A 25534-nucleotide genomic window follows, 5' to 3' on the forward strand; every position below is an offset into this window, starting at 1 on the left:
AGAGAATAAATCCCCTTTACAAATCTCGAAGGCAGCAGGACGGAGTATTATTGAAAAAGGAGCATTTTAAGTGCTGCAGCGATGGTTTGCTACCTGGGCAACCAAAGCTGCATCTGGATTGGAGCCGTTGTTTAAGAGCTGCCCTAGCTATGGGTGGTGGGGAAACAAGCAGCAGGTGATGAAAGGGGGCTAGGGGTCCCACAAAGCACAGCTAGAGACGGGCTCTCTGTCCCCTGTTCCCACCTACAGGAAGCCAATGGCTGGGGATTTCAGGTCTACTCTTCCCTGCCAATCCAGGCACCCTGTGCAGGGGAAGATCAACAGCAGCTATTTTTTATTCTCCCACCCCCTGGCTCCCGTGTGCTGTCAGGAATTCCAGGCGTGACTCTCCCAGAGCCTGGGGTGATGGTAAGTGATTCCAGAAGGAAGAGCAGATTTTCTACACCCCCCGCTCTAGATGTCACGGTTCTGAGACTAACTGAGGGTCAAGAGGCTGAAGTTCTCTGCAGTCAGCAAGGAAAACCCAGCAACCGTCTGCCTCGACTGCTCAATCCCAGGTCTTGGGGACACTGTGCAAAAGAGACTGGCTAACAAAGTCCTTTCCTCCACTTTGACTGAGGCTCAAATTCAGGCTGACCAGGGAACAGCAAAGTTTTTGCTAGTTAGTCTGTGGGCTCGAGGAGGGGAAAAGGCTGGAGCAGAACTGGGTTTGGATGCAGCACTAAACAGAGGAAATAATCCACTCCCTTCGTGGCTGTGGAGTCTGAGGGTGCACTCCCAGGTGAGCGAGAGCAACACTGGCCGAAAGCCAGGGTGGCAGCTGTGTCATTCCCAGCCCCAGGTCCCCGAAGAGTCTTCTCCACAGGTCCTGCTGGCCGGCTCTCAGCAAAGCCACCGGCTAACGCTGGAAGGCAGCTCCAGGCTGGGCTGCCCCCAGCGCCAGGGCAGGAACTCAGCTGCTGCTCCTCCAGCCCATCCTCACTGGCTGCGAGGAGATGGTGCTCTTCCCCAATCTCATCCCCACGGTAGCTGTCACCACATTTGATCTTTCCACCTAGGATATCCTGCAGACAACTGAAGTCAAGGCCATTAAGGCCTCAGAAGCTCCTCTTTCCCCTAATTTAAGGGACAGCTAATGGACATGGTTGATGGTGGCACAGGCAGCAGCGCTTGCAGGAGCCTGACTGGGTGGCAGGAACCTAGACCCATCCCAGGCATTTTTATAATTCACCAATCTAGGGTACAGAGCCTGTATTTTTACAGGCAAACGCTTCAGGCTGCAGTGACTGCAATGAATCCTGTGGGGTTACGCAGGGCTGTGCTCCACACTCCAGAGGAGCAGATTGCAAAGCTGGCCCTTTGTTAGGACAGTTCCTGTGTGGCTGATGGGGAAGGGGAAGAGGGCAGGCTGGCCACCTCTCTGGGGTGAAAGGGCAGAGAAGGAGATGCCAAGCTAGACAATCGCCACCCCAGCTATTCTGAAACAAACCAAGCCAGAGAGATTGAAAGAAACAGAGACCCAATAATTTATTGGCAGAGCTGAAAGGGGGCATTTGCAAACCAATGGGTCATCTCTCCTGGCCACAGAGATTCATTAATACTGGTACCCCTCAGCACAAGAGCATGGGAATCACAATATCCTCTACACAGGGTATGGAAAGAGCAATGAAAGTGCTGAAGGAGGCCCTGAGAGGGCACCCTGCTAACTGAAAAGTCGGCCTCCTACCCTGCCCTTGAAAAGAGTTTTGTGTGACGAAGTCAGCCTCTCCTTAGTCACCGACACAGAAGGGCTTTGAATGACATCCTTCCTCCGGGGTTGAGTGCAAAAGGGTGGTGCGGTCAATCCAGCCTGCGCGGCCCTCCAGAAATGGCAGGGCACGGATGGAGGCCTCTCAGGGGGTTCACACCAAGAGAGGAATTTACCGCCGGCCTTGTTCTCACAATGTGATTTTGGTGTTTCGAAAGCTTGAATTATCCCTGGAAGAGAGGCGGAGGGAACGAGAGGTTAATACATCGGTAAGTACACAGCTCCAGATACAGACACAGAGCCTGACCTGTCCCACCACACTAAGGGCAACAAGCAACAACCCACATGATTCAAGTTCACCTTCCAAATCCCCCTAGATAACTGCTAAACATCCACACTTTACCCAAACAGCGTCTGTGCTTTATCCCAAACTGCTACCAATCGCTAGCGTACTTAGATGGAAAACGAGAAGATCCTGGTTTCATCCTTACCCATTCAGAAACAGACAGGATATTACTGCTAGTAACGGGTGTGTTTGACCTGGCACAACCTGCCTGGCAGATTTCAGGGGTGGATTAAGTTGGCTCATTGCAGGGTTTCTTTCCCATACATCTATTCTGCTCTCAAACGAGGGACAAGTCATTTTGTTTAGCATCTGTGCTCTTAGCTCTCCTGCCTTTAGTCCCTCACACAGGGGTCTCTCTGTAAAGGGACTGGCAAGAAGGTTAGGCACCAAACGTGCCCCACTGTAAAAATCCCATATCCTGGAAAGGAAGTTCTCAGAGTTCAAACACAGAGGGGTCGATCCCGCAGCCCTTACTTGTGGGACTAGTATCACTCCCGTTGCTGTTGCTGCAGGATCAGCTCTTCTGTCTATGCTCGGGGCACACGATCTGGTCATTGATAACGTGAACCGTTTTGTTAGCCTCTGCATTGGTGCTTTCTGATAGCCTTCCAGCAGCGGCAACACAGGAGACTACTAAAGGGGGCTGATGGTGATGAACACATCATAACTTCAGGTTTCTAGAGGGTCTTTTCAGACAGGAGTGAAGTTCGATGGAAGGGAGGGACACCTGTTGAGAAGGTGGGTTTTGTAACCGCATGGCAATGGTCAGAGTTCCCACAACAGTAGCAGGGCACAGGGGCATTGAGAACAGACCTTTGGGGCACCTGAAACAGCTGGCACCAAAGCAGTGCACTGAGACACCTTAGCATGCATCATAGCAGGCCAGCAGAGCTCCCAGGAAACCCTGCTGGGGAATGCGGGCAGCCCAAAGATGTGGAGGTATACTGTAAAACCGGGAAATGTTTCTTCAACCTCTGAGCTGCTAAGGAGCCATGCAGTGGCTGTGACATGGTACATCCTGGGATAGCCCAGTGGGGCAGGCTGGTGTGTCTATGGGCAACCAGAAAGTAGTGAACATAAAGGTGATTGCATGCTGAATGCCCTCCTGCTATTTGGGGCATTAAGTACGTTTTCTGGCTATTACTTAGACACATGCTGGGAGGTCACCGTCAGAGGAAGAGTGGTAACCATTCTACTCCTGAGTGCACTAATGGCAAAATCGGGCTGCATGGCTATTTGGGAAAGCGGATCTAAACTCTTCTCAAATCCAGAGTTAATTTACCACTGCGCAATTTCCCATGCTGCATGCTAGCCCATGGCAAAGCATCTAGCTCGAAAGCAGGTTTCGGTGGGACTCTTCACGCTGGGTTAGTTCTTGCTCAGTGGGGGTTTTGGTGGAGTATTGCTGTTTCACTTTCTTTCCTCATCCCCCGGTATTATATGGTCCCTAACATGTTTCTCTGTGGGCTACGCTATCTTTGTTCTTGCCACTACTCTCCTCTGGCCAGGGCAGGCAACTCAATGCAATTAAGAAAGTTAAATCAACGTTCCCCACATAGTCAAATGCACTTGGCACATTTACCGTCTTCTAAGGCTGATACTTCACAACCTGTGCTGGCAGCTTTTTATTCTGGAAGGTCGTTTGAATGTCTTCTAATAATAAAACGTTACTAAGTGCTGATGTAGCACTTTACAAGCATCTTCTCATTAACCCTCCCCAACAGTCAATCCTGTGAGGTAGTTAGAAAGAGCGCTCTTCATTTGTGCCCAAGGCCACAGGGTTTATCCCAGCAATGTTTGTCCAAGGCCACAAAGTGAGATGGTGGTAGAATGGGGATTACCAACAAACTCCGGAAGCCAGTCTGAGTTGCAGCTGTCACATATGCGGCTTTGTGGGATTTAGGAGCTTGCAATGCATCCCTTTGGGCAGGTTAGTCTGCACCCCATTGGGATACGCTGCAAGAGGAGGGGCTGCTCAACAGCAATCCAGCTTGTCTATAGCATCATGACAACGGAAGATGCCTCTAGTCACTAGGCAGCACTCTGCCCCCTTAACAGTAAGGCACCCGCAATCCCGTAAGTGGACCAGGGTGTGAAAATGATCTTGGCCATAAGATGGACAACTGTACCTAGCTATTTTCTCTGCGCAGGGTTGCCATTAACAGAGGGACTGTGGGCAGTTTCATCTAGTTAGCCACAGCGTGTACTATTTTAAAATATATTATCTACTGCACATCCTTCATGGACAAGCCTTTATTGACAGTCTAGCTATTCCGCCCAGGAGCAAGGACTTGCCTGCCAAGCTGGAGACGCCGTTATCAATGTGTATTACACGTATGCTTTTAGTGTCTGACTACAACTCCACTTCCTAACAGCCAACTCTAGACAATACAAACAAGCCGAAGCCATACCTCTCAGCCTACTCGGCGCCAGGACACAGCTTCCCTGCAAACAGGGGATGCGTTAGCTAAATGGCTGGTAGCATCCCGGCTGCAAACGCCAAGTGAGCAGCTTGTCCCAGGGTAAGATTATTAGTGCCTTTTGATTCAGAGATTAGTTTGGACTTTAGCAAGTCAGCCAATTGCGATGGGACTGACGCCAGGCCGCGAGGTATTCAGGTCTGCTGTGGAGCGCTGTTCCCACGTGAAGGTGGGTGCGGCTGAGAGGTATGCCATAAAAAGTCATGTAAGAAGAAAGATGAGGCCCTACCCTGGGTGTGACAGAGAGAGGGGGAGCGTTCGATCAGCGACCACTGCTGTTCACCAGGCCATGAAACTCCTCCCAGGCCCTGGTAAGCCAGAGGGGAAATAAAAAAAAAAAAAGCACTTCAGATCAAAGGGTTCTTAACTTTTAACGAGTGCAGAGACATTGAGTGGCGTTTGAAGGGCCATTCTGAGAGCAAGGCAACATTCTCACCAGGGCCTAGAGGACAGACACATCCTTAAAACACAGCCAGACATCTGACAGCAGGATGTAGCTTTAAAGTTCTGCACAGACATGAAGCTTTCTGATTGGCTGCCAGTGACATCACAGCATGTTAATACCCACCAGATACAAGGCGGGACCCTCGACTTGTTTTTAAACTAGAATTGCCATTTCCTAGTCCTAATAAAATAACCCAGGGTTGTGTATTTTTGGAGGGTCATCATGTTCCTCGACTGGTTACGTTCACCCAGTCTGTGGCCTCTCTCCAACACATACCAGGGCTCGCTGTAATCCCCCAGAAACACTCTGCTTTTCATGCCGTACGGCTCAGATATTAGACCATCCTTTGACCAGGCTGCAGATTCCTATTGTTATTAGAGAGAGTGCCTCATTTCCTATCATCAGCCTACACTGTTAATGACACCCACACTAAAAAACGACAGCTATTTGCAATGAAAATGTTTTCAGATAAGTTACAGGGATCGGTTTCTCGTTCCATTCCCTGGCGGAGTGTCTTATGGACAAAGTTAGCAGACTGAAAAATTATTGTCTGTTTTACAGAGACGGCATCCTGAAGGGTCTCCCAGGGAAAAGATGCTGAGGTGAACAGGAGCATAACTATTCTCCGAGATCAGACACATCAAGGAGCTCTGTTTCTCAGTGCCCCCGAATACTGAGCTGATTGCTACAATACCTGCCATTTCACTCAATGCAGGGGGGCATCGGGAGATTAGAGACAACCCGTTTCAGTTGTAAAATCCGATTCCGTTCCATGATTCTGCCTCTAGTGCTAATTTTCAGACAAATCCACACATTTACCAGCAACCTAAGAGTTCACTTATTCTGCAGTGGGTTTATGACAGTTCAATCCTTCCTCCCCCACAAGAGTTGTGATAACACAGAGTGTTTGTGTTATCACCAGACCCTGGGAGTCTCCCAATGCATTTATATGATCGGTGCCTAAACGCCAGGCTGTAAGCTCCTGGGGGCATTAACTGCCTTAACAGTGTGGTCTAGTGCTAGGCACCCATCAGCTCTTCAGCAATAAAATCTTTAGGCTGCATTTTCAACTGCTCTTGCCTGGTGAAAGCACTGCCCAAAGCCCTGGCTAGGGCTCACCAGCAAGGGTTCATCCCAGATATTTTCCTGGATGTGTTTGATGGCTGCACACCCTGCCATGAGATTTCCTCCCTCATTTCTAGTAACTTTCTCTTGGGGAACTGGCCCAATACAAGCAATTTCCCCCCACACCGCTTACCTCTTGGAATTTAAGACACTGATCGCTCCTTAAAAAAAAGCATTCCCCCTTCCTGAAAGTTACACAGCTCGATCCGTCCTCTGACAACAACCGCAGCAGTGGTGAAAGGTTAACAGGATCCCCCCCATCAATGAGCCTCAGGCCTGGCACGCAGCGACCACGCTTCTGGGAAAAAGGGGAACTCAGCCTCCGTGGCCCATTCGGCCAGTGCCGTCTTTGGAGACTACTGACGGTGCCTGTTTCGGTACGTCTACACTGCAGTAACGAACCAGCAGCACCAGGTCAGCTGGCTCAGCTGTGGGGCTAAAAACAGCAGTGCAGGCGTTCGGGCTCAGGCTGGAGCCTGGGTACTGGGACCCTCCCCCCTCAAGGGGTCCCAGAGCCTGGGCTCCAGCCCAAGCATCTACACTGCAATTTTATAGGCCCGCAGCCTGAGCCCTGCGAGCCTGGATCTGCTGACCTGGGCCAGCCACGGGTTTTCATTGCAGCGTGGACATGCCCTTAGCTCTAGCTGTGACAGGAGTTAATTAAGGAGGCTGTTGTCTAGCACTGACTTGTTTTCTAGCTGTTCTCTTCTCTCCTCCCCACTGTTTCCCAGAACTCCCTTTGTTCATCTGGGTCGGTGAGTGACTGACGTGGTTCCCTGGGATGACAATACTGGAGAGAAAGACTCCACTGCCTGATGTTAAATGAGCACAACTGGAGTCCAACCTTTGATCCGAAGCCTCACAAACAAAGGCAACGCGAGGGTCAGCGCTGCCGAACGAATCGCAGTAGCGAGCGCCGTCTGGACGGAGCAGCACGTTAACTGTTTCTGCTGACACCTGGCGGGGGAGTGCAGGTGCTACTTTCAGTCCAAAACCAAAAGCAAACGGGGCCTCCCTGTGGCCATTTCCACACAGATTCACAGCTCCATTTGGACAGGCATGGCAGCTGCTGCTCAGGAGGCCCCTGTGCTAAGGGCTCACCACAGGGAAGGCAACAGCATGAAAAGGAGACATGTAAATTACCACAGAGGAAAAAAGCCTACTCCCGCCTCTGAGGGGACCGCATGCCATGGATGGGCCCCTCCCAAGAATCTCCTTGGCCCCTGAAATCTTCCCTCCTCATGTACACCCAGGGATCACCTTCCTTCAGGACTGTGCGGCCTGGGGATCTTTCAGAGCCGGGACCACGGAGAACACTGCCTGGGCTGAGTGTGGCACCAGGATCTGCGGAACCACACGTTAATCTGAATTCAGACGTAGTTATCAAAAAGGTGACAAAAATGAGCCCTTCTGACACAGCATAGCAGCTTCGTGGGCGCTCCCCGGCTCCCCCCTGAAAACTGCCCACAGCCCCCGTCTACCCGTAAGCCTTCCTTTGCACCTCCCAGCCCAGATATTTCCACCCCACAAGCCTCTCTCCCAACTGCCCCCTTCTCCTGACATTACTCCAACGTGCTTGGGAACATGTTCCTTACCCCGGTGAACCGCCGTCCCCTTCAAATCAGCAAATTCTAAGACACCTTGACAACAGCATCCATGCCACACTGTTACCTCCCGAGTCCTGCTCACAGCGAAACTCTTCAGGCCAAGGATTTGAAGTGATAAAATGCTACACCTATTATAGCGCTATTAGCATTGAAGAGATCTGCTGCCTTTACTGATAAACCCATCTCTCTAGTTTTGTTCGCCCTGACACACCCCTGCAGCCGGGGCAGAGGGAGCTGCCATCTAGTTTGTGTCGTTCATCGTCAAGGTTGCCCATTGAATTCTGCTTCCAGAATCTTTATGGCCTATGGCAGGGCCAGAGGAAGACAGTGCCACAGTGTAGGGATATTTTTATTTATAGGCATTTTTATGCCCCTCACCATGGTATCCGAGCAGCACACGAACATTACATGAATGTATCCTTAACAGTTGGGATTACCACCATTTTACAGGTGGCGAAATGGAAGCACTTGAAATTAAGTGACATGTTCAAGGTCACCCAGGAAGTTTGTAGCAGAGCTGGGGACAGAGCCGACATCTTGTAAGACGGCTTCTTGCTCTAGTTAGACTAGTATTTGATTCTTCAGGTCTCAGGTGACATTTGCAGCCCTGGCAACCAGGGACGAAGCAATCTTTTGAAATGAACATCTTTGAGCTGGGCTCACAGAGAAGAAATATGGAAAAGCTCCATTTTAGTCACTTTTCTGATGACAACAACCACCCACCAACATAAGGGAACCTTTCAGAACTCCCCACACCCCTGAAGTGCACTGTGATGCTAAAGAGGCATTACCACCATTTCAAAACCCAGCATTAAGAAAGTGATCTTCAAACTTGCAGAATCTACTGGCTGCAATTGGAGGATGGAGGGATAACTGCCCTGAGCCATTGCTGCAGAGACTCAAGAGAACAGGAAGCAATCTTCAGCCCTGGCCCGTCGCTGCTCTCCACTCTTCTATTCCTAGGCCCGATGGGAATAAGCACAGAGCAATGCATACATTGGACATGTGACCAGATTAAGGCATTTGTCAGTCAAGTGAGGATTTCTATGGGTTCCCTTCCACAGACCCTCCACAAAAGCATCTGCATAATGGTAGGAACAAGGCTAGAAATTAGAGGCCCTGGGGACAGGTCACATTCGGGGCAGGTCACATTCAGTGCAGTGTAAGGGGACAATCGTTGGAGTGACTGCAGCGTTCAGCAATTTCATTTCCCAGCGTGCTCTCGAGAAATTGTGAGCAGATGGAAATGGGCATCCCAGTGGGTCCAATGAGCTGTAGAATTAGCTGTACTCTGATGTGGCGGCAAAGGAGACGCCCCCCACAAACACTAAGCCCACGGACTTGCTGTTTCACTTTCCCTTAGAATCAGTTACCACTAGGATTTCCTGGCCAAACAGTGCTAAACTCTGTGGGGATTTCACTTTCCAGCAGTCTCCAGTGGATCCAAGATCTCGTTCCCTATGTGCGTATCCTGGAGAGCTCTACGTAGCCGCTTAATTCATTTCCCTACACCGCAGAACCCTCCCTCTGTTCCCTTCTGTATCTGCTCATCATCTAGCTAACCTCAGACCTTTTCTTTTCTCCAAGTGTCTGCCATGAACCAGACCTGATGCCAGCACTAATAAGATCAGCCATTCTTCCAATTTACTCTAGTAGTCCCATTATTTATCAGTGCTGACTCTGAAGGGAAGGCAGAGTTTTATACCCTGCTCAGCTCCCACTGCAGCAGCAGCCACCTACAAACAACAGGGGCTTTGTTTTCAGAAAAGCCGCTCTGCTTAAAGCTCTGGACAGGATACTCCAGAGTCACTTTAACTAAACTATTTCCAGCCCAGCTGGCTCCGTAGAAATCTGGCGTGCTGCCACTCAAGGAATATGTTCCCCTCTCTAGGGAAGCTGACTGCGTGGGGTTGGTGGGAGCAGCCACCCAAACACACAACATGAGTTGGAAAGAAGGATGGCGTAGATGGGGGAAAAACCAAATGGGTCAGTGAAGGAACCCCGCTAAAGCAACACACGAATGTCCCCCAACTACAGCAGCCAGTTCTCCCCAAATGCACCACGGGCCCGAACAAGCTCCAGGTTCACCCGCTACCAGTAGCAGTATCTGCGGCGGTTTATGCCAGATGCTATTGTGCCGGTGGCCAGTCCCTCCCTTGCAAAATGGCACAGCCTCCGTTCCAATGGGAAGGGTGCAAAGTTCATAGCAAGCAAGTACCAAGTGAAGAGCGTCACTGTCAAGAATCCACTTTTATTCCCAAGCTGTGCCAGGCACAGGGTTAATGGGCTGGGGCCCACACCTCCCTGGGTGGTGTAAAGCCCCTGGAGTGACAGGAGCAGATAACGGAATTTCCCTAGACTCTCCCAGCATTAGAAGTGGGGTTCTGAAGAACAGCAGCTAAAGGAAGAGCTCTTGGGGAACAATAAAAGACCCTCTCGTCAACCATTAAAACACAACAGCTAATGCAATGCCTCACGCATTTCGAAAGAGGCCAGCACTGATGTCTGTGGTACCGCAGGTCCCCTGGATGTACGCAATGCTGCAAGGGACTGGACTAGCTCTTCTAATGATATGGAAATGAATGGACCCTGCTACTTGCTGGGATTCAGGACGTTTGTCAAAATCATACGCATGAGAACGAAGGGACACAGGAAAATGACTCTGAAAGCGTCACTTATCTAGCTAAAGACATGCCCAGAGCCTGGGAAGAATGGCCTGCAGAACAACCTCTCTGAATAACTAGGGACAACAAATACTTATCTAACCCAGCTTGGCAGCATCAGCACTTTCAGCAGCAGAGGGGCTCATCCCCTCTGAGCGCCTGGAAGAATTGGCCTGTATAAAATAAATTTAACGTGGACATTTCATGTCATACAAGTAATACATAAATCCTGCACCACAGGGCCCAGAAACCGCAGTGAGGGACACGCTGGAGATTTCTAGAGATGTTCATTTGCAATGTGTCAAAAGCTAATAAAAGGCAATGCCCTACGCGTGCGCACACAAAAAAATCAAGACTCTCTTTTATTTATTTTTGTGAGGAATGACTGTCTTCTCCCTGCGCCCCCCAGCTGAGGTGCCAATCAAACTGTACACGAGCCGAGCTCTGGTGGAGATATGCACTCCATACAAACAGAACCACGAGAAACCACTTGGAAAGGAGGCCCTGACATAATCTCCAGAAGGGCAGGGCCATTAAGGCCTTTCATAAAACACAGTCACAGTGTGTGAGATTAGAGTGCTGGCTAGAAAGCCCCCCATGAGCCATAAATCAGATGGTATATCTGCAGCACAAGCGGAGTGTAGCCATGTACTTCGACAGGGCTTGACAGACAGGGAAGGTAACGATGGTGAGATTTTCTGGAAGATGACAGCAGGTTTGCAAGTGATTTTTTATTAGCAAAAGGACTCTGCTAATGCAAAATCAGCTCAGCCAGATACAGTCCGACTGCAGCCAGCGCTGTGAGGCACTAACAGAGTTGTTAATCTGTCAAAGACTGCGCCCAACCCAAAGAGTTTACAACTGCAGCAATTAAACCAGTTGTTAGCAGCAACTACACACTAATGCAAGCGGCATGAAAGCAGGACACAACAGGCCACATTCTGCTCTCAGTTACACGGGTGTAACCAAAGTAACTTCAGTGACGAATAGTCTGGATTTACACCGTGGAAATGAGATCAGAATCTGGCCAGTGGAAACAATCCTATTAAAAGACGAGCTGGGACCATTTTGGAAACACACTGCAGCAGACTTGAACTAGCCAACAGCAATCAGTTCTTGTTCTCCCTTGAATAAGTCAATGAATAGCCCAGCTCTGCTTCAGAGAGGCTGCAAGCACACTTCCTGCCTTCTTAACTGCACCAGAATGAGCAGGAGACAAGCCAATTTAGCCCCTTTTAAGAATCATTCCCAGCTGTAATGTCAGCTAGTCAACATCATGCCCTGTTTAAGTGAATCTGTTCCTCAAACACCTGTTATTCCCAGACACTGGCATCCTGGAGTTATGTCAGCAGAACAAATGCAACAGATGATATCCAGAGAGAAGGGGCCATGAGCAAAGGGGCGGAGCCCGGCAGCCTCCAGGTAATGCAATGCATTCCCATTTCCGAGGGCAGCAAAGGGTAGGAATGCTGAGGAAGGAGCACACTGAGTATCCGGGGAAAGGCCCGGAGGGCTACACCGGAAGCACCCCTTGGTAAACCCGCTCTCCCTCACCAAAGCAGCCAAGCTGCCTCCAGCCACAATAGCCAGAATGGTGGCTCAGAGCAGGGGCTTTCTGGACAGAGCCATGGAGGAAGGTAGGGGGAAGAGAAGGGAAAGCGACTGAGCAATTTCGACAGTCCCCTCGCCCACCGAGAGCCCCGCAACCTTAGCTTGAAGGCTATGCCGTCTCTGAACAAAGATCAGACGCAACACAGCCAAATGCGGGTCTGCAGAACCCTCTGAGATCTCCTCATGAAACAGGCATGACAGAAATTTTGCTCTCCACAAGCATGTAACAGAAGCATGTGCAGGAGAAGTTGTGCTTCACAGCGAGATGGCTCACAGAGCCCAGTGAAAGATTCAGTCAATAAAACAAGTCAGATCTTTTAGAAAAGATTTAGGTTAATAAGAAAAATCTCCCCCCCACATTCCCCCATACACCAGTAGTCACCTAAGAGAGAGAGGTTGTCTGGCAAAGAAACAGTCTGACAAACATTTGGCATGAACACAATTTGAGTAGCTGACCCACAGTCTAATTACGCAGCAACTGTGGCTTCCATGATGTAGACGCTTGTCCCACTAAGAATGAGGCTGACCTCACCAGCCATCGTGACCACTGCTCTGTGGTGTTTAAATTGGACAGATGGCTTGCCAAGACCTGGGAAGTTTTAGACATGAAAACAGAGTTAGACTGGGCGGGGGGAAATGACAAATACTTGGGTCCTTGGTTACAAGCTGGACTAGGAAGCCCTCTACTCCACGGAATTTTTCTCTTTATTAATTTCTTTGTGCTTATGTAAACTTTGAAACGTTCGTAGTTTAACCCATGCGACCTAATTAATGTCTGATTTATAATAAACTTCAGTGAAAAGGGTTTAATGTTATTTACTTATGACTAGTACCCAAATATGCAGCAACTCTTTGACACTTTGAGAAATAAAAGTCACGCCGAATGGCCTAGCATGGCAAATTATAATGAGCTCGGTTAAAATACAACTGTCCTCTCTACGTACCATGATCTTCTAGTCTTGTTACAAAGCCTCGGTTACCAAGGGTTGGGACGATTTACTATAAGGATTTATGATGATTAGAAATCAGTTGTACAGCACTGTAAATTTACACAGTGCTTTTCCAAGAACATTTATTAACTCAGTGATTCTATAAATCCCAGTTCCCACTGCATCCCACTGCAATCCTGTTCCTTAATTGAAAAAGCCCCTTCCTATGATGGGTAGCTCATTCCCGGATGAAGACGAGGATGGGTCCCTAAAAAAGAGCCCAGGAGTGCAGGCTACAGGCAAACCGATGGATTTACTATTAAGTTCATAGATCCCCAACAACAGTATGGCAGTGACAGACTTTTGGCTTTTAGGGGCCACTAATGCAACAGTTGCTGTTTACAGTATTGTTAGCAGATAACAGCCCCGAAGCATTAGTGTGGGTGACCACTTTTCTCTGCACCTGGGTCCTACAGAAAACTGCTCCGACATACATGCAACAGGCAGCGCTCGCTCCCTCCCCCTGCCCCCGCACGTACTTGATGCTGTCAGTGTGCGTTTTGTATTCCATGATGGTGTTCGGAGGTAGGTTAAGCACTCGGCGTAACGTGTCACGTATCCGAGCTGTTGTGGCCTGGTCGCTAGCGGTCTTGTTCCATATGGAGATAATATCCTCCTACAGAACAACAACAAGGGGGTGTAAACTAATGGGAGTTTGTGCGCTCCAGCCAGAACACATGCTTGACAGTCCGCAGGGCAGTTTACATCGAACTGGACAGAGATGACTGCCCCGCAGATTCCACCCCCCAAGTCAGCACACATGCCCAATGTAGGCCCAATAGCAGCTTACCTGGAACCGGACAGAGACAACTGCCCCACAGATTTCTTCCCCCACCATAAACTGTTCTCCCAACATCGCCAGAATGAGATTCTCCCAGCAGCGGGATGCTAAGCCCTTGCGCAGACGGATAATCCATTTGCCACCATTTTTGTTGGCGTCGTCCTGGGAAGAGGGGTGAGACACTGATTCATTTTCTCCCAGCTATTTCGCTGCTAAAACAACAAGCTCACAAATGAGCAAGTATCAATCACATGGGACCAAGAGGGACAGAATGAAGGAATGTTCAAGCTCAAGCACTGTCAAGTTTAGCGACGAAGCAGGCGTGACAAGGGTATTCTGAATGCCAGGCAGCATTTGAGACAATGACTCTCCCCAGAGATTCTGCAGATCTTCCCTCTATTCACTGTGTACTTGGGCTCTGGTTGACTCTAAACGAGGACAAATTGATACATCATATCACCATGATCCAGTGGTCTGCACATGGATCTAGGGGATAGGAACACCTGACTTCTACACCCATCTCTAACACTGATTCCCCCGCTAGAATTAGGCAAGTCACCCCCAATCTGTGATTCAGCTTTCCCAGTTGTAAAATGAGAATAATACCTAATTACGTCACATGGATGTTAAGGGAACTTATGTTTGTAAACTCCAACTTATAGGCAGAGGAAGAACTGCAGAGAATAGGTTATTTCTGCAAGTTACCAGAGAGACCTGTTAAAAATACAGGCTCCCTCACTCAGACTATCCAGTACTGGAATGAGTCACAGTAAGATGGGAGATGTTACAGTCCTAGTCCTGATAACTGATGGTGCTATCACAGACACGGGCTGAAGATTTCAGTGCAGAAGGTGGCAAGAACAGCTACATGTAAGGAGGACAAACAAAATCAGCACAAACCCCAGCAATGTGGCAAATTACCAACAGAAGGCAAATTGCCTTTGGAGCAAATGTTCAGGACTAGGAGAACAGAACATCCCCTTCAGAAATGAGCTGCCTGGGATTCAGTCCTTAGCAGGGAGTTTAGTTTAACCCCGTGAAAACCTTTCCACACTGACTAAGCAAAAGGGAGCAGATGTGATTGCTGAAAATAATCGGAAGAACTTAGGAGGTTTTCAGGGCCAGCATGAACAGTGGCTGGAGTGGAGGGATTGGGCCTTGTAGTTTAAGGTTAGAGTCAGTTTTCTTTCAGGTCGAGTGCACCTCAGTTCAGTGAGCTGTTTAATTTCTCTTTTTCAGCTGAGCAGCTCAATCTCCCAGCACAGTAAATAACCACGAATATTACGATTGAGGCTTCTGATATCCAGGTAGATGGCAGGGTAGGATCACGTAATGGATTAGCATCGCACGGAGAGGGGGCAGGGAGTGGCATTTTATATATGACCATGCAAGGACAGGGGATTACGATTAATATAGGAAGGAGAAAAAGCACAAGGAAACTAGTGGAGGAGAGAAGGGTTGTAGCGAGCTCCAAGTTACTCCACTCTCAATACATGAACCAAGTGGGTACCCGAAATTAAAAGAACCATTTTAAGATGGATCAGAATAGATGCTTTTAAAAAGTTTAAATACTGACACGTGGAACCTTCGGCTGCAGGATCTTATCAAAGCATCTAGGTTACAGAGTCCAAAAAGGATAGACGTTTATATTAGAATAGTATTTGTAGCAACACGGGCTATAAATCCCCATGCTTCAGGGTGTATTCTAATTGCCAACTGGGGTCAGAAATCATTTCTTCAAGGCAGAGTAGCACAGTGAGGTGCTTCATAGCAAGGCATAAAATTCTCAGACTGCAGCCTCCTACTGGGCATTGTTAGGGGCAGGTGAGCAAACTAGTTGGTCTGGTGTGGCAACTTCCATGCAGACCTACTGTCTGACTACTGCACAGAAACAAGCTGAACTCCAAGAGAAAGAAGACGACAGGAAATCAGACTCAAGCTTCCCAACCCACCCCCAGATTCTATATCACGATTCTGTTTATTCTCAATGCCTGAGCTTTCGCACACTTACACACAAGGAGAGAAGTTGGTCTCCTACATTCAGGCTGCAGCACAAGGTGTAGTTATCACAAAAACAGCACACAGTAACTTAGCCAAGTTCCCTTGGGCCACAGGTTCTGGAATCTCTCTGGAATCTGCCATCTTAGATTGGAGACAGCTGATCACCAGAGGCAATTTTTCTTAGTCTCAGGGAGAGCACCAGCTCTCATTGCTCCTGAATGCCCCTCCTCTGCAGACAGGGCAAGTGCCTCATTAGTTGTGTCAGTAGCTGCTATGAGAGAGAGACAGGGCTCTGCAGGACGACAAATGTAACTGCAGCCAGAATGACAGCCTGGCTTGCCATTTAATGCTAGAAGACCAGACACTGCAGAAAACGCTCTGCCAGAAAAGACCCGCTAACAATCCAAGGCAGACACTCGAGCGCCAACTCACCTCCCACATGGGTTTGATTCCCTCTTTGAAGAGATGGAAGTCGCTATGGCCTGTCAGGTCCCCAGGACGTACCATGTGACTGTAAAACCTCCAGAACTGCTCCACCTGTAACACCACATGCATGAGACAGTCAGAGACAAGTCATCCAATCAGCCTTCCAACACTTTAGAAGGGGGGCTTCACAATGTCAGGACTCAGGCTTTCAGGAGCAGATCTACAACCTTCAGGTCTGGCTTGAGCCTCTCTCCCTCCAGCAAGGCAGCTCTGTGCTGCTTCCCTGTCAGACTGCATATGAGGACAGTAGCCTTCAGGACATTCAGAAACAGAGCAGTGGCACTGATAGGGCTTGTGCAGGTGTTTCTGGGAGTGGTTATGGCTGTGTGACTGGCACACAGTCCAATTATTAGCGTCTGGCCTGTTGTGAGCGCAGATCAGCAGTTACACCAAATAATTCAGGAAAGCATCTGAGTAAAGAAAACCTGAAGGAGATGAAGGCTGTTCTGGAGGACAACGACAAGAGATACCCAAGTCCACCCAAGCACCTCAATTTGCAGCCAGTGGTGAAAAGCATCTCAGCACAGGGGTAAGCTATTGATAGTTCTCTCCATGCTACACAGAGCTTCATTAGCAGTTCATACTCTCCCTCTCTACAGCAGTGGGAACCCCTGGAATTACTCCTCAACCAAGGAACAGTTTGGGTTTTACTGTAGGTGTTTGCAGGACAATGCACATTCTGGTGCTGGTTTAGGATTTTAAACCATCTTTTAAAGTGCGTATTCATACGGCTGCCTACTCACCTCTAAGATTAACCATCACTGTACATTTCAACCCCTTTGAGCACTGGTTTCTGCTGCAACACTCTTTGAATTGACTTTCAGTGTCCCATGCAGCAGTGAATTAGTGTGTGCGGGGGGGGGGGGGGGATGTTTTTTTTAAATATGTAAAGTTTTTCATGACACTTAAAACTTTCCTAAATGCCTTATTCTAGTGCTTTGAGCTGTTTTGGATGACAGAGGGTTTTCTCCTTAAATAAAGCATGTAGGACCAGATCCTACAACCACTGAATTCAATAATAAAGCTCCCCCACTTGGTTCAATGGTGCAGGATAAGGCTCAGCTAGAAGATAAGGATGGATTTGTTTTCATACAAAAAGCCATCATTTGCATTTTAAAGGATTCTATCCAATAATAAGCTAATTAAAAGTTCTGGTAGGGCTGCCAAAAGAGTTGAAAACAGCAATGCCACAAAGACTAGGAGAAAACCTGATAGTATGGCCACCAATTTAAGCCCAGAATTATACTCAAAACTTCTGTACTTATCTTTCAGGGGGAAAAAATCCCTTTCAAGAGCTGAACTCATTGTGGTTCCAAGAAATGAGGGGAAAAAAAATCTTGTTGAATATAGTCTGTCATTAAAATACAGTGTGTAGACAAAACTGTATGATATGCCCTCTAGTGGCTAATTTTGTATTTGCAAACGCCTAGTTGTTTTTAGCCAAAACTACACAGTAGGCTTGTGCTCAGAATGATTCTTTTCCCTAAACCCATTCTCTCTCCCCCTTGAAACCTAGCACAGAAAACTGTTACCCGCCTGTCAACAAATCTTTTTCTTAAGCTAGTATAATCTATCCCACATGAAAGTGGGGCATTTCCAGTCTACAATGGTGAGTCAATGCTCTTTATTGTAGCTAAAGCGAAAGAGTCACAGGTTCTTAGTTCCTTTAATAAAAAAAAAAGTCAGTGTGGGGGGAACGTATTTTGTTTTTTTAAACTAAAGTGGTTTGACAGCTACAGTCAATCTCACCACATGCAGAACAGTCATGCTGGTTTCTCACTCTTTGGACCTGTTTCCTTTCTCCACAGCTGGGAGAGCAGATAAGCAAATTTCACTAGCTGAAGTAAGAGAAACTGATGAGTCTCGGGGTCAACCTATGACCAACCTTCTCCCCATTCCTGCCCCCAATGCATGGAATGATATGAGCCAGATGTCTAGACAGGCACACATGACACCTCAGTGTGTTAAACATGTATAGACTAATAGACTTATTTCAACAACCTGCCTCCAAAGCTGTGACAGGGATAGAATATTTTAACATTTCAAATGGTCCAGTAGAGAGTTCAGAAGTGGACTGGATTAACACACTGGGAAAATTCATGGAGCAACAAGGTTACTTATCTTGTTCCCTCTGCAGTCCTGATCATCCTGAAGAGTGTTTCTGAAACTATTCACAAGTGAAGACAGTGACTAAGTCTGAATTTAGGGTTACTTGCCTGGACGGTGACATTGTATTTCTGTTTCTGCAAGATTTGGCAGTGATTTCTATAGGTGTTCCCCATGTCTCCTGGCTTTATAATAGTATTTCAGAGGGCCAGCGCCACCCAGCTTTGCTTTTCTGTCCTCAACTCCATGGACAGACAAGGAACCACCCTGTCAACAGATACAGGCCCAGCAGCTATTTACATGCGGAAAACAGACAAACGACTGCTCCAAGTATATTATTCATGAAGGGGATGCATGTAGATGGGTATCTACAACATTATTGCCAGAAGCAGCGGACAGAAAAGCTTTTGGTTTATGCTTCACACGTCAGTTACAGCCATTCGATACTTCTTAATATAGGAAAAATCACTTCCTCCCTTATTCACCTGCCAAGTCCTAAGCCTGACTTGCTGTGTATCTACTGCCAGACATAGAGGAGAATGGAAATGCTTCTTACTTGCCATTACTTACAAGCTCAGGGAGTTCTGTTTCCACTGCTATTAGCAAAGGCACCAATCCCTAGAACAGGACAGGCAGTGCCGTTTCCTGGTCTCTTTTAGGGCTGTTGTCTGTTGTGAGTGAGTCAGAATCTGAGACTCAGATGATGGCAGATGAACTGCTCTCCTTTACATCTGGTGGTAGGTATATAAACGTGGTACACACATGCAGACACGTAGCCACGGAGGAAAGCTATGCGGAGAAGCTGCATCGGGTTTAGTCAATAAAGTGCAACAATCGGAATGTACTCACTGAGGCGAAGGTGCCAATCTGTTTGATGTTCTGTTCATAGCTCTGAGAGCTGGTGGGTCTCCCGGGTGTTCGTCTGGAGTACCAGAAAGTATAATTATACTGCAGGGGGTGCTCGGTCGGCCCTGGGACAACAGCCTGGGGAACAGAGAAGCTCATTTATTCTCCCATATTTCTCTCAAGAGGAAATTGAACAAGCTACATTCACAGCATTAGCTGCCCACACGTTGCTGCCATCAATGTAAGATGAACAGTTTAGCCTCATTTTCCTAGAAAAATCTCATCTCACTTTAATAGCTTGACACAGATCATTAGTCTGGCAGCAATTGACTATAATTCAGATAGGATATTAGAAATCCACAGCGCATTTGTTCCCCAAGCTGGTAGGCCTGGGTGTGCTAAAGAGGCTGCAGCTCAGTCCCAGGAGGAACATCTCTCAATAGGAACCCCTCCTGCCAATTTAGGAGCAACATTAAACTCTGCATAAATTCCCTTTAGTCCTTGGCAGCAAAGAAATCCAGACTGCTTAAAAAGCACAAAGCTGATCTGGTAAAGTGACGGGAAACTCCCCCCTACCCCAAGGCTTTCCGAAAATCTGTTGGGAGAAAGAGTCCAGCTTTGCTCTCATCTCCGTATGGAGCACAAATTGCTAGGCAAAGATCGCTGGCTGCACTAGCAGAGGATATTCAAGCATGGCTTATGTACCCATACCCAAAGTCTATTTACCCAACAGCTTACAAGGCTCCCCACCACAGTGCTAACCCAGCACTAAGCCAGGACAGTGTTCCTAGATTTACTCCTTACGCTGGGACAGATTGACCTCATGCAGATGCCAGTATTTCACACCCAATATTATCCCTTGGTGATGGCAGTGGGGCATCAAGAACTCACCTTCCTCTTGGTGCTACTCTGGGGTTTGTCACGATCATTTTTTTCCTTCTCACCATCTTTCTGTGTGCTGTTCTCTTCGTTCTGGTCATGGTCCCCACTGTCATCATCTTTCAAACTGGCAAAGGCAAGGGGAAAAGAATGAGCTTTGCGTCTCATGGCTGAGGTGCCATCCTACAAAAATGAAACTTGTATGACTTGACCCCTCCCCTGAGAGGCAAACTGCTGGCACAACAGAGCCTACACTGGAAGTCTACTGACAACAGATTCTTATAGGGAGAACCACATGAGAAAGCTCATGTACCCTGCCCCTGTCACGGACCACTTGGCCAACAGGAACCCCAAGCTCAAGCACACTGACTCTTAAAAACCAGATTAATTTTTAGGACAACTACAAGTTTTCTTCATACATTGAGATCTGCTTGAAAGATCATTAAATAGGGAACTACCATCACTACGGGACCTATGCACCAACTAATACTGACAACCGTCAACTAGGGAAGGGAAAAGAGGCTGAGTCCCTCAAGGTACATCTACACCATAAGAGACACATGGCACAGCCGCAGCTATGCTGCTGTAGCACAGATACTTACTTCAGCAACGGAAGATGCTTTTCCAGTTGCTGTAGTGAATCCACTCAAGAAGCGGTAGCAAGGTCAACAGAAGAATTCTTCTGTCAAGCTTGCAACGTCTACACTGGAGGTCAGGTCGGCTTAACTACATCTCCCAGTGAGGTGAATTTTTCACACACACCCCCAAAAATCACAGCGAGGTTGTCCTATGCTTTAGGTATAGACCAGGCCTAAGGGGAGTTAGTGAGTTGAACCCCAGTGAGAATCTTGCACCAAACAGGTCTCCTCCCAGTGCCAGAGGAGCTGATGCTGTGGATGCTCTGGGGCTGGAGCACTCACAGGAAGTAAAGCAGTGGGTGCTCAGCACCCACCAGCAGCCCCACCGATCAGCTCGTCTCCCTCCCGCCCACAGTTCAGTAATTCAGGAGGCGCTGGGGGAAAGGCAGAGCGGGGTGCGTGTGGGACCTTGCGGGGAAGCGCGGCGTGGGGGCAGGGCCTGGCGCAGAGCGGGGGTCGAGCACCCCCCGGGGAAACGCTCAAGTCGGTGCCTGAGCTCCGCGCTCTCCGTTCACCGCGACAGGCCTGCGGCAATGCTGGGAAAACGGGACCGGGCCTCTGACCGGACCTCACACGGCCCCCGCCTGGAGCTGGCTACTGGCCCCGGCTGACAGGCCCCTGAGCCCCGAGGGCGGCTGCCCCGCCAGCCACTGAAGACTCGCGTGGGCCGAGTCCGTGGGAGGGCCTGGCCCCGGCACGGGCTGGGGGCTCCCCCGCGGGGGGAGGGAGGCTGGGAACGGGGCCAGGCCGCCAGCCCGGGCCCTGCGCGGGCGGGATGTGTCACTCAGAGCCCCCGAGCCTCCCGCTCCCGGCCCGGCAGCACGGGGCTGTCGTGGCCCGGGGCGGCCGGGAAGCGAGTGGGGCAAAGGGGACGGAGCCGAGCCGAGCCGGGCACTACGCTCCCGCTCACTCGGCGGTGCGGTGCTCATATCGCGACTCGCGCTGGGCTCCGACGCGGGGGGGGGGCTGCAGGCGCCCGGGCGGCCGGGGGGGGAGGGGCGCTCAGATCAAGCGGTCAATTGTTGTTCATCCTCGCTCGCGCTCCGCCGTTCTCAGGTGACTTCGCTCCGCTCGTCACCTTACCGCATCTTTCCGGGAGGGGCGAATCTACGGAGGCGCAGGTTTCCGCACGGGCAATGACGCGCGCAGCGCCGGCTAGCGAGGAGGGCGGGGCCCACGCCAGGAGGCGGGGCGGGGTAGCCAGCCTCCATCTGAGTGTGGCGGAAGTCCAGGGGTTGCCGGGCGCTCCGGGATTTGCGGGTCTGTAAAGGCTCCTGTCGGGGCGTTGGGACGAGCCCCGGGCACAGGGGGTCACAGGGCGCTGATCGCACGGGACTCATGTCTGTGGCCAGACCAACCCCCACATTTGGGCAATTTCGTCCCCTGGCAGACTGCCCCCCCCGTCTGCATCCCTCCACCAGGCAGCCTGCCCCGTGGCTGCAGCCCCCCACCGCGCGTGGCAGTGGAAAAAGGCTGGAGCCCCCACCAACCTCCTCGCCCCTCGGTCCGGCCCTGCTAGGGAGCAGCAGGGCGTTTCCCAGCTGCAGCGGGCGCGGGGCCCTGGTGGGGTCAGTCCGTGGCACATTAGCTCCGGGGGTGGCTGGGCTCAGAGTTTGTTGCCCCCTTCATGGAGCCGGGAGTGGATCGCCATCCCCTAGGGTGACCAGACAGCAAATGTGAAAAATCGGGACAGGTGTAGGGGGTAAGAGGAGTCTATGTAGGAAAAAGACTCAAACATCGCGACTGTCCCTACAAAATCGGGTTCTTGTCACCCTACCATCACCCCAAGCCCTGCCCATTGTGCGGCGCCAGGGAGACCCTGGTGCTCGTACGGCAGGAGTATGTCGTGTTGTAACCCAGCTCCTGGCTCCTCCTGCAGTGACCGTGACCGCACTTCCCCCCCGCACCTCTTCATCTACGCACACCCCAGCTGCGGTGCTGCAAAGCTGAGATCTCCGTGTCAGCCTCCTCCTGGGGTTGGCTCAGGTGGCCATTTACCAGTCAAGGAGCGGGAGGGTCTTCGTGACTGAGGAGATGCTGCTGTTCCTTACTCAGGAGCAGCTGGTGTCCACTGACTCCTTCACGGGGCAGTGGCTACTGTCCAGGGGTCTCTGCTCAGGGTCCCTGTTTATGTCATTTTGAACCTTTCATCCTCACTCCTGCTCTCCCCCCTGCCCCCCCCCCCCAGAACTGTTGTCTTCTGGGCCCTGTGGCCCATTGGCAGCGGGTATCATAGGCCAGGGGAGGCTGTGCCTCCCAAACCAGCCTGGCATGGCCCTCTCCATGCTCCACCCCCAGATCCCTCCTGCAGTTCTTCCTTGGCCCAGGCTGGCTGAGGCTCGGTGCACTGGCCTGCTGCCAGGACTTAGGGCGGCTGGCGCTGGAGCCAGGGTTGCCCTGCCTGCCGTGTGCTTAGGGCGCTGGAACCATGCCAGCTGGTTCTGCAGTGCTCCAGGCCTGGAGATGCTCGAGCTGGGGGTGCTGGGACCTCACCACTCACCTAGTGCTTCGGGGCTGGGGGCACTCAGGCGGCCTGGGACCATGGTGGGGGTGCTCTGGGCTCCTGCTGCGGGCTAGCCTTCCCCCAATGGCTGGTTCACCAGCCGCCCATACTGTGGCCCCTCCTGAGACTGAGAGGTTGGGTCATTTATTCTAGCTGTGTACTTAGGCCCACTGTCCCAAGATGCAAATAGATCTGTTACCTGGCTGCAGTAATGGCTCTAAGCCGTTGAACTGGTGTGGCTGCATCTGGGTCAGACGCTGTGTTCCCTTCCTGCCCCTGAGGGCTGGCTTTGAAACAGCCAGACTCAAGTGCTCAGAAACCAGAACCTGCCCCTACAGAACCAGGCAGCAATCAGACCATGTGGTTGCGATCTCTCTTCACCTCTCAGCCATGGGAGCCCTTCATGGGAGTTGGGTTCAACACCGCAAAATATCAGGACACTTATTTAGGTGCTTAAATTTCTGCTACTGGGAAGCAAATGCTTATTGCATCAAAGTTTATGCTGACCCCATGTCAGGAGGCTGAAGGTCGGGTTTGCAAGCCTGAGGTTTGCAGTTTTGTTTCCATAAAAACTAAATGCAACCCCCGTTTGGTTTCTCTGTTGTAGGTTAACAACTGCTGATTGGATGAGTTCATAAAAACGTACAGCAGATCCTCTTTGCTTTTCCCGGCCGTGGCAGGGCTGCACTTGACATCTGCTACACCCACAAAAGCTAAGGCTGGTAGGAGACAAAAAGTTAACAAGGAAACAGCATGTTGCGTTAGCTCAGTGAAAGATGTTTCAGCGACTTAGGGCAAGGGGAGGGCTGCCAGTAACAGTTGTTCACTCTTTGCTCAGAGGAATAAAGACAGGGTGATGGGTACCAAGTAACAGAAAAGCCATAAACCTAAAAATGATTCCCCAACCAACACTTGGATGTAGCACATCTTAGAGACGAATAGCACGTTTTATATGGATGAGGCTGCAGGATGCCCCCAAAATCGACTCCTGGTTGATTTCCTTCATTCCGTCTGGAACTGGACTGTGAATGCTCACAGCAGGTTAATGAAGATGACGAAGTTCATCCTAGCCAGTTCCCCCAAACACAAGCAGTGTCCTGCAGGTGGGAACTTGTGTCATACACACATACAGCAACTAACACACTTGATAATGTACGTCCACTTCAGAAGGAAGGGAGGGTACCATCCACAGGGAAGAATTGGCAAGTGCTGATGTGTCTGTAAATGGGGTTGGTCACTCAGATGATGTAGGGAGCAAAAGGGGAAGTGATCCCAGAAAGAGAAGAAGCAGAAAAGAATCAGCCTTGGACCTACTGTTTTTACTGATGGAGAATTAATATTTCCTGCCTTGCTGTCTACCATCTTGATTTGCATTGTCTCCTGGGTCAAAAGATGCTTCATTGAAGATGCTCAGCACCTCCCAGGATCAGGTCCTTGATTAGCAAACAGGGCTCCCATCTCCTTCTGTCTTGGGCAGTTTGAGACCAGCCAGGTGTCCCCACTGTGCAGTACATCTTTGCTACCACAATTCTGGCTCAATGCCCCAAGAAGTCTCAAGGACCAATTTGTCTTAGTTTCTTTTTCTCCAAAAAAGAAACAGCAGTGGGCCCTTGGAAACAATACCTTTGTTTTCTGCTCTCAAGACTTTACTGTGAGTTTGAATGAAGAATCTTTTGACCCAGGAGACAATGAAAAGTCAGCAAGGTTTCAGCCTGTGGAACCTAGGATTGATGTTACCTGTTGAGAATGGTAAGAAAGTTTCTCTGTTCACCAGAGCCACCAGACATAGCTGGGAGATAGGGGGGTTGTGTAACTTGTTAAAAGGCCAGGCAGGGCCACCTAGCCGCCTGCCCACCTCACCCCAGTGCCGGCTCCCAGCCTGGCTGGCTCAGAAACTCTTGACAGAGGCCAAGAACCACTGGGGCTACCCACTGCGTATACATCGGTTCTGTGTGCTGAAAACACATGAGAGAGCCAGTGTTTCAAAAGCTGGTGACCCCAGTGGGTCTGCAGCGTACACATCCCTGAAAGAGGGCAGCACAGCTTGCAGGGGTCACACCAAAGACAGATGTTCCTGCAGGCCTGGGTCTTGCTCTATGACCGGCTCATCAGGTACAGGAGATTTCCTCATACACAGCAACAACGACAGAAAGTACCCACTAGGTCCCTAAAGGCTGGTGTGATGGGTCAGTCGGCGAACTCCTCTGAGTGGTCAATCAGGGAGTCCTTCACTGCTTGGAATCCATTCAGTAGCACACTCACAGTTGTTTGTCCCAGCCAG

General features: G+C 50.0%; 1 protein-coding gene across 1 annotated transcript; it reads right to left on the reverse strand.

The window, feature by feature from the left end:
* Positions 1-1502: 1502 nt before the first annotated feature.
* EIF4E2 (eukaryotic translation initiation factor 4E family member 2) lies at positions 1503-20233 on the reverse strand. The gene is given in 7 exon segments (XM_032803826.2): positions 1503-1977; positions 13493-13629; positions 13804-13956; positions 16228-16332; positions 19237-19371; positions 20125-20180; positions 20183-20233. Coding segments are annotated over 7 exon segments (675 nt in total). The 5' UTR covers positions 20232-20233; the 3' UTR covers positions 1503-1937.
* Positions 20234-25534: the final 5301 nt, after the last annotated feature.

Source organism: Chelonoidis abingdonii, chromosome 8 (assembly GCF_003597395.2).
Source record: "Chelonoidis abingdonii isolate Lonesome George chromosome 8, CheloAbing_2.0, whole genome shotgun sequence".
Classification (NCBI taxonomy): Eukaryota; Metazoa; Chordata; order Testudines; family Testudinidae; genus Chelonoidis; species Chelonoidis abingdonii.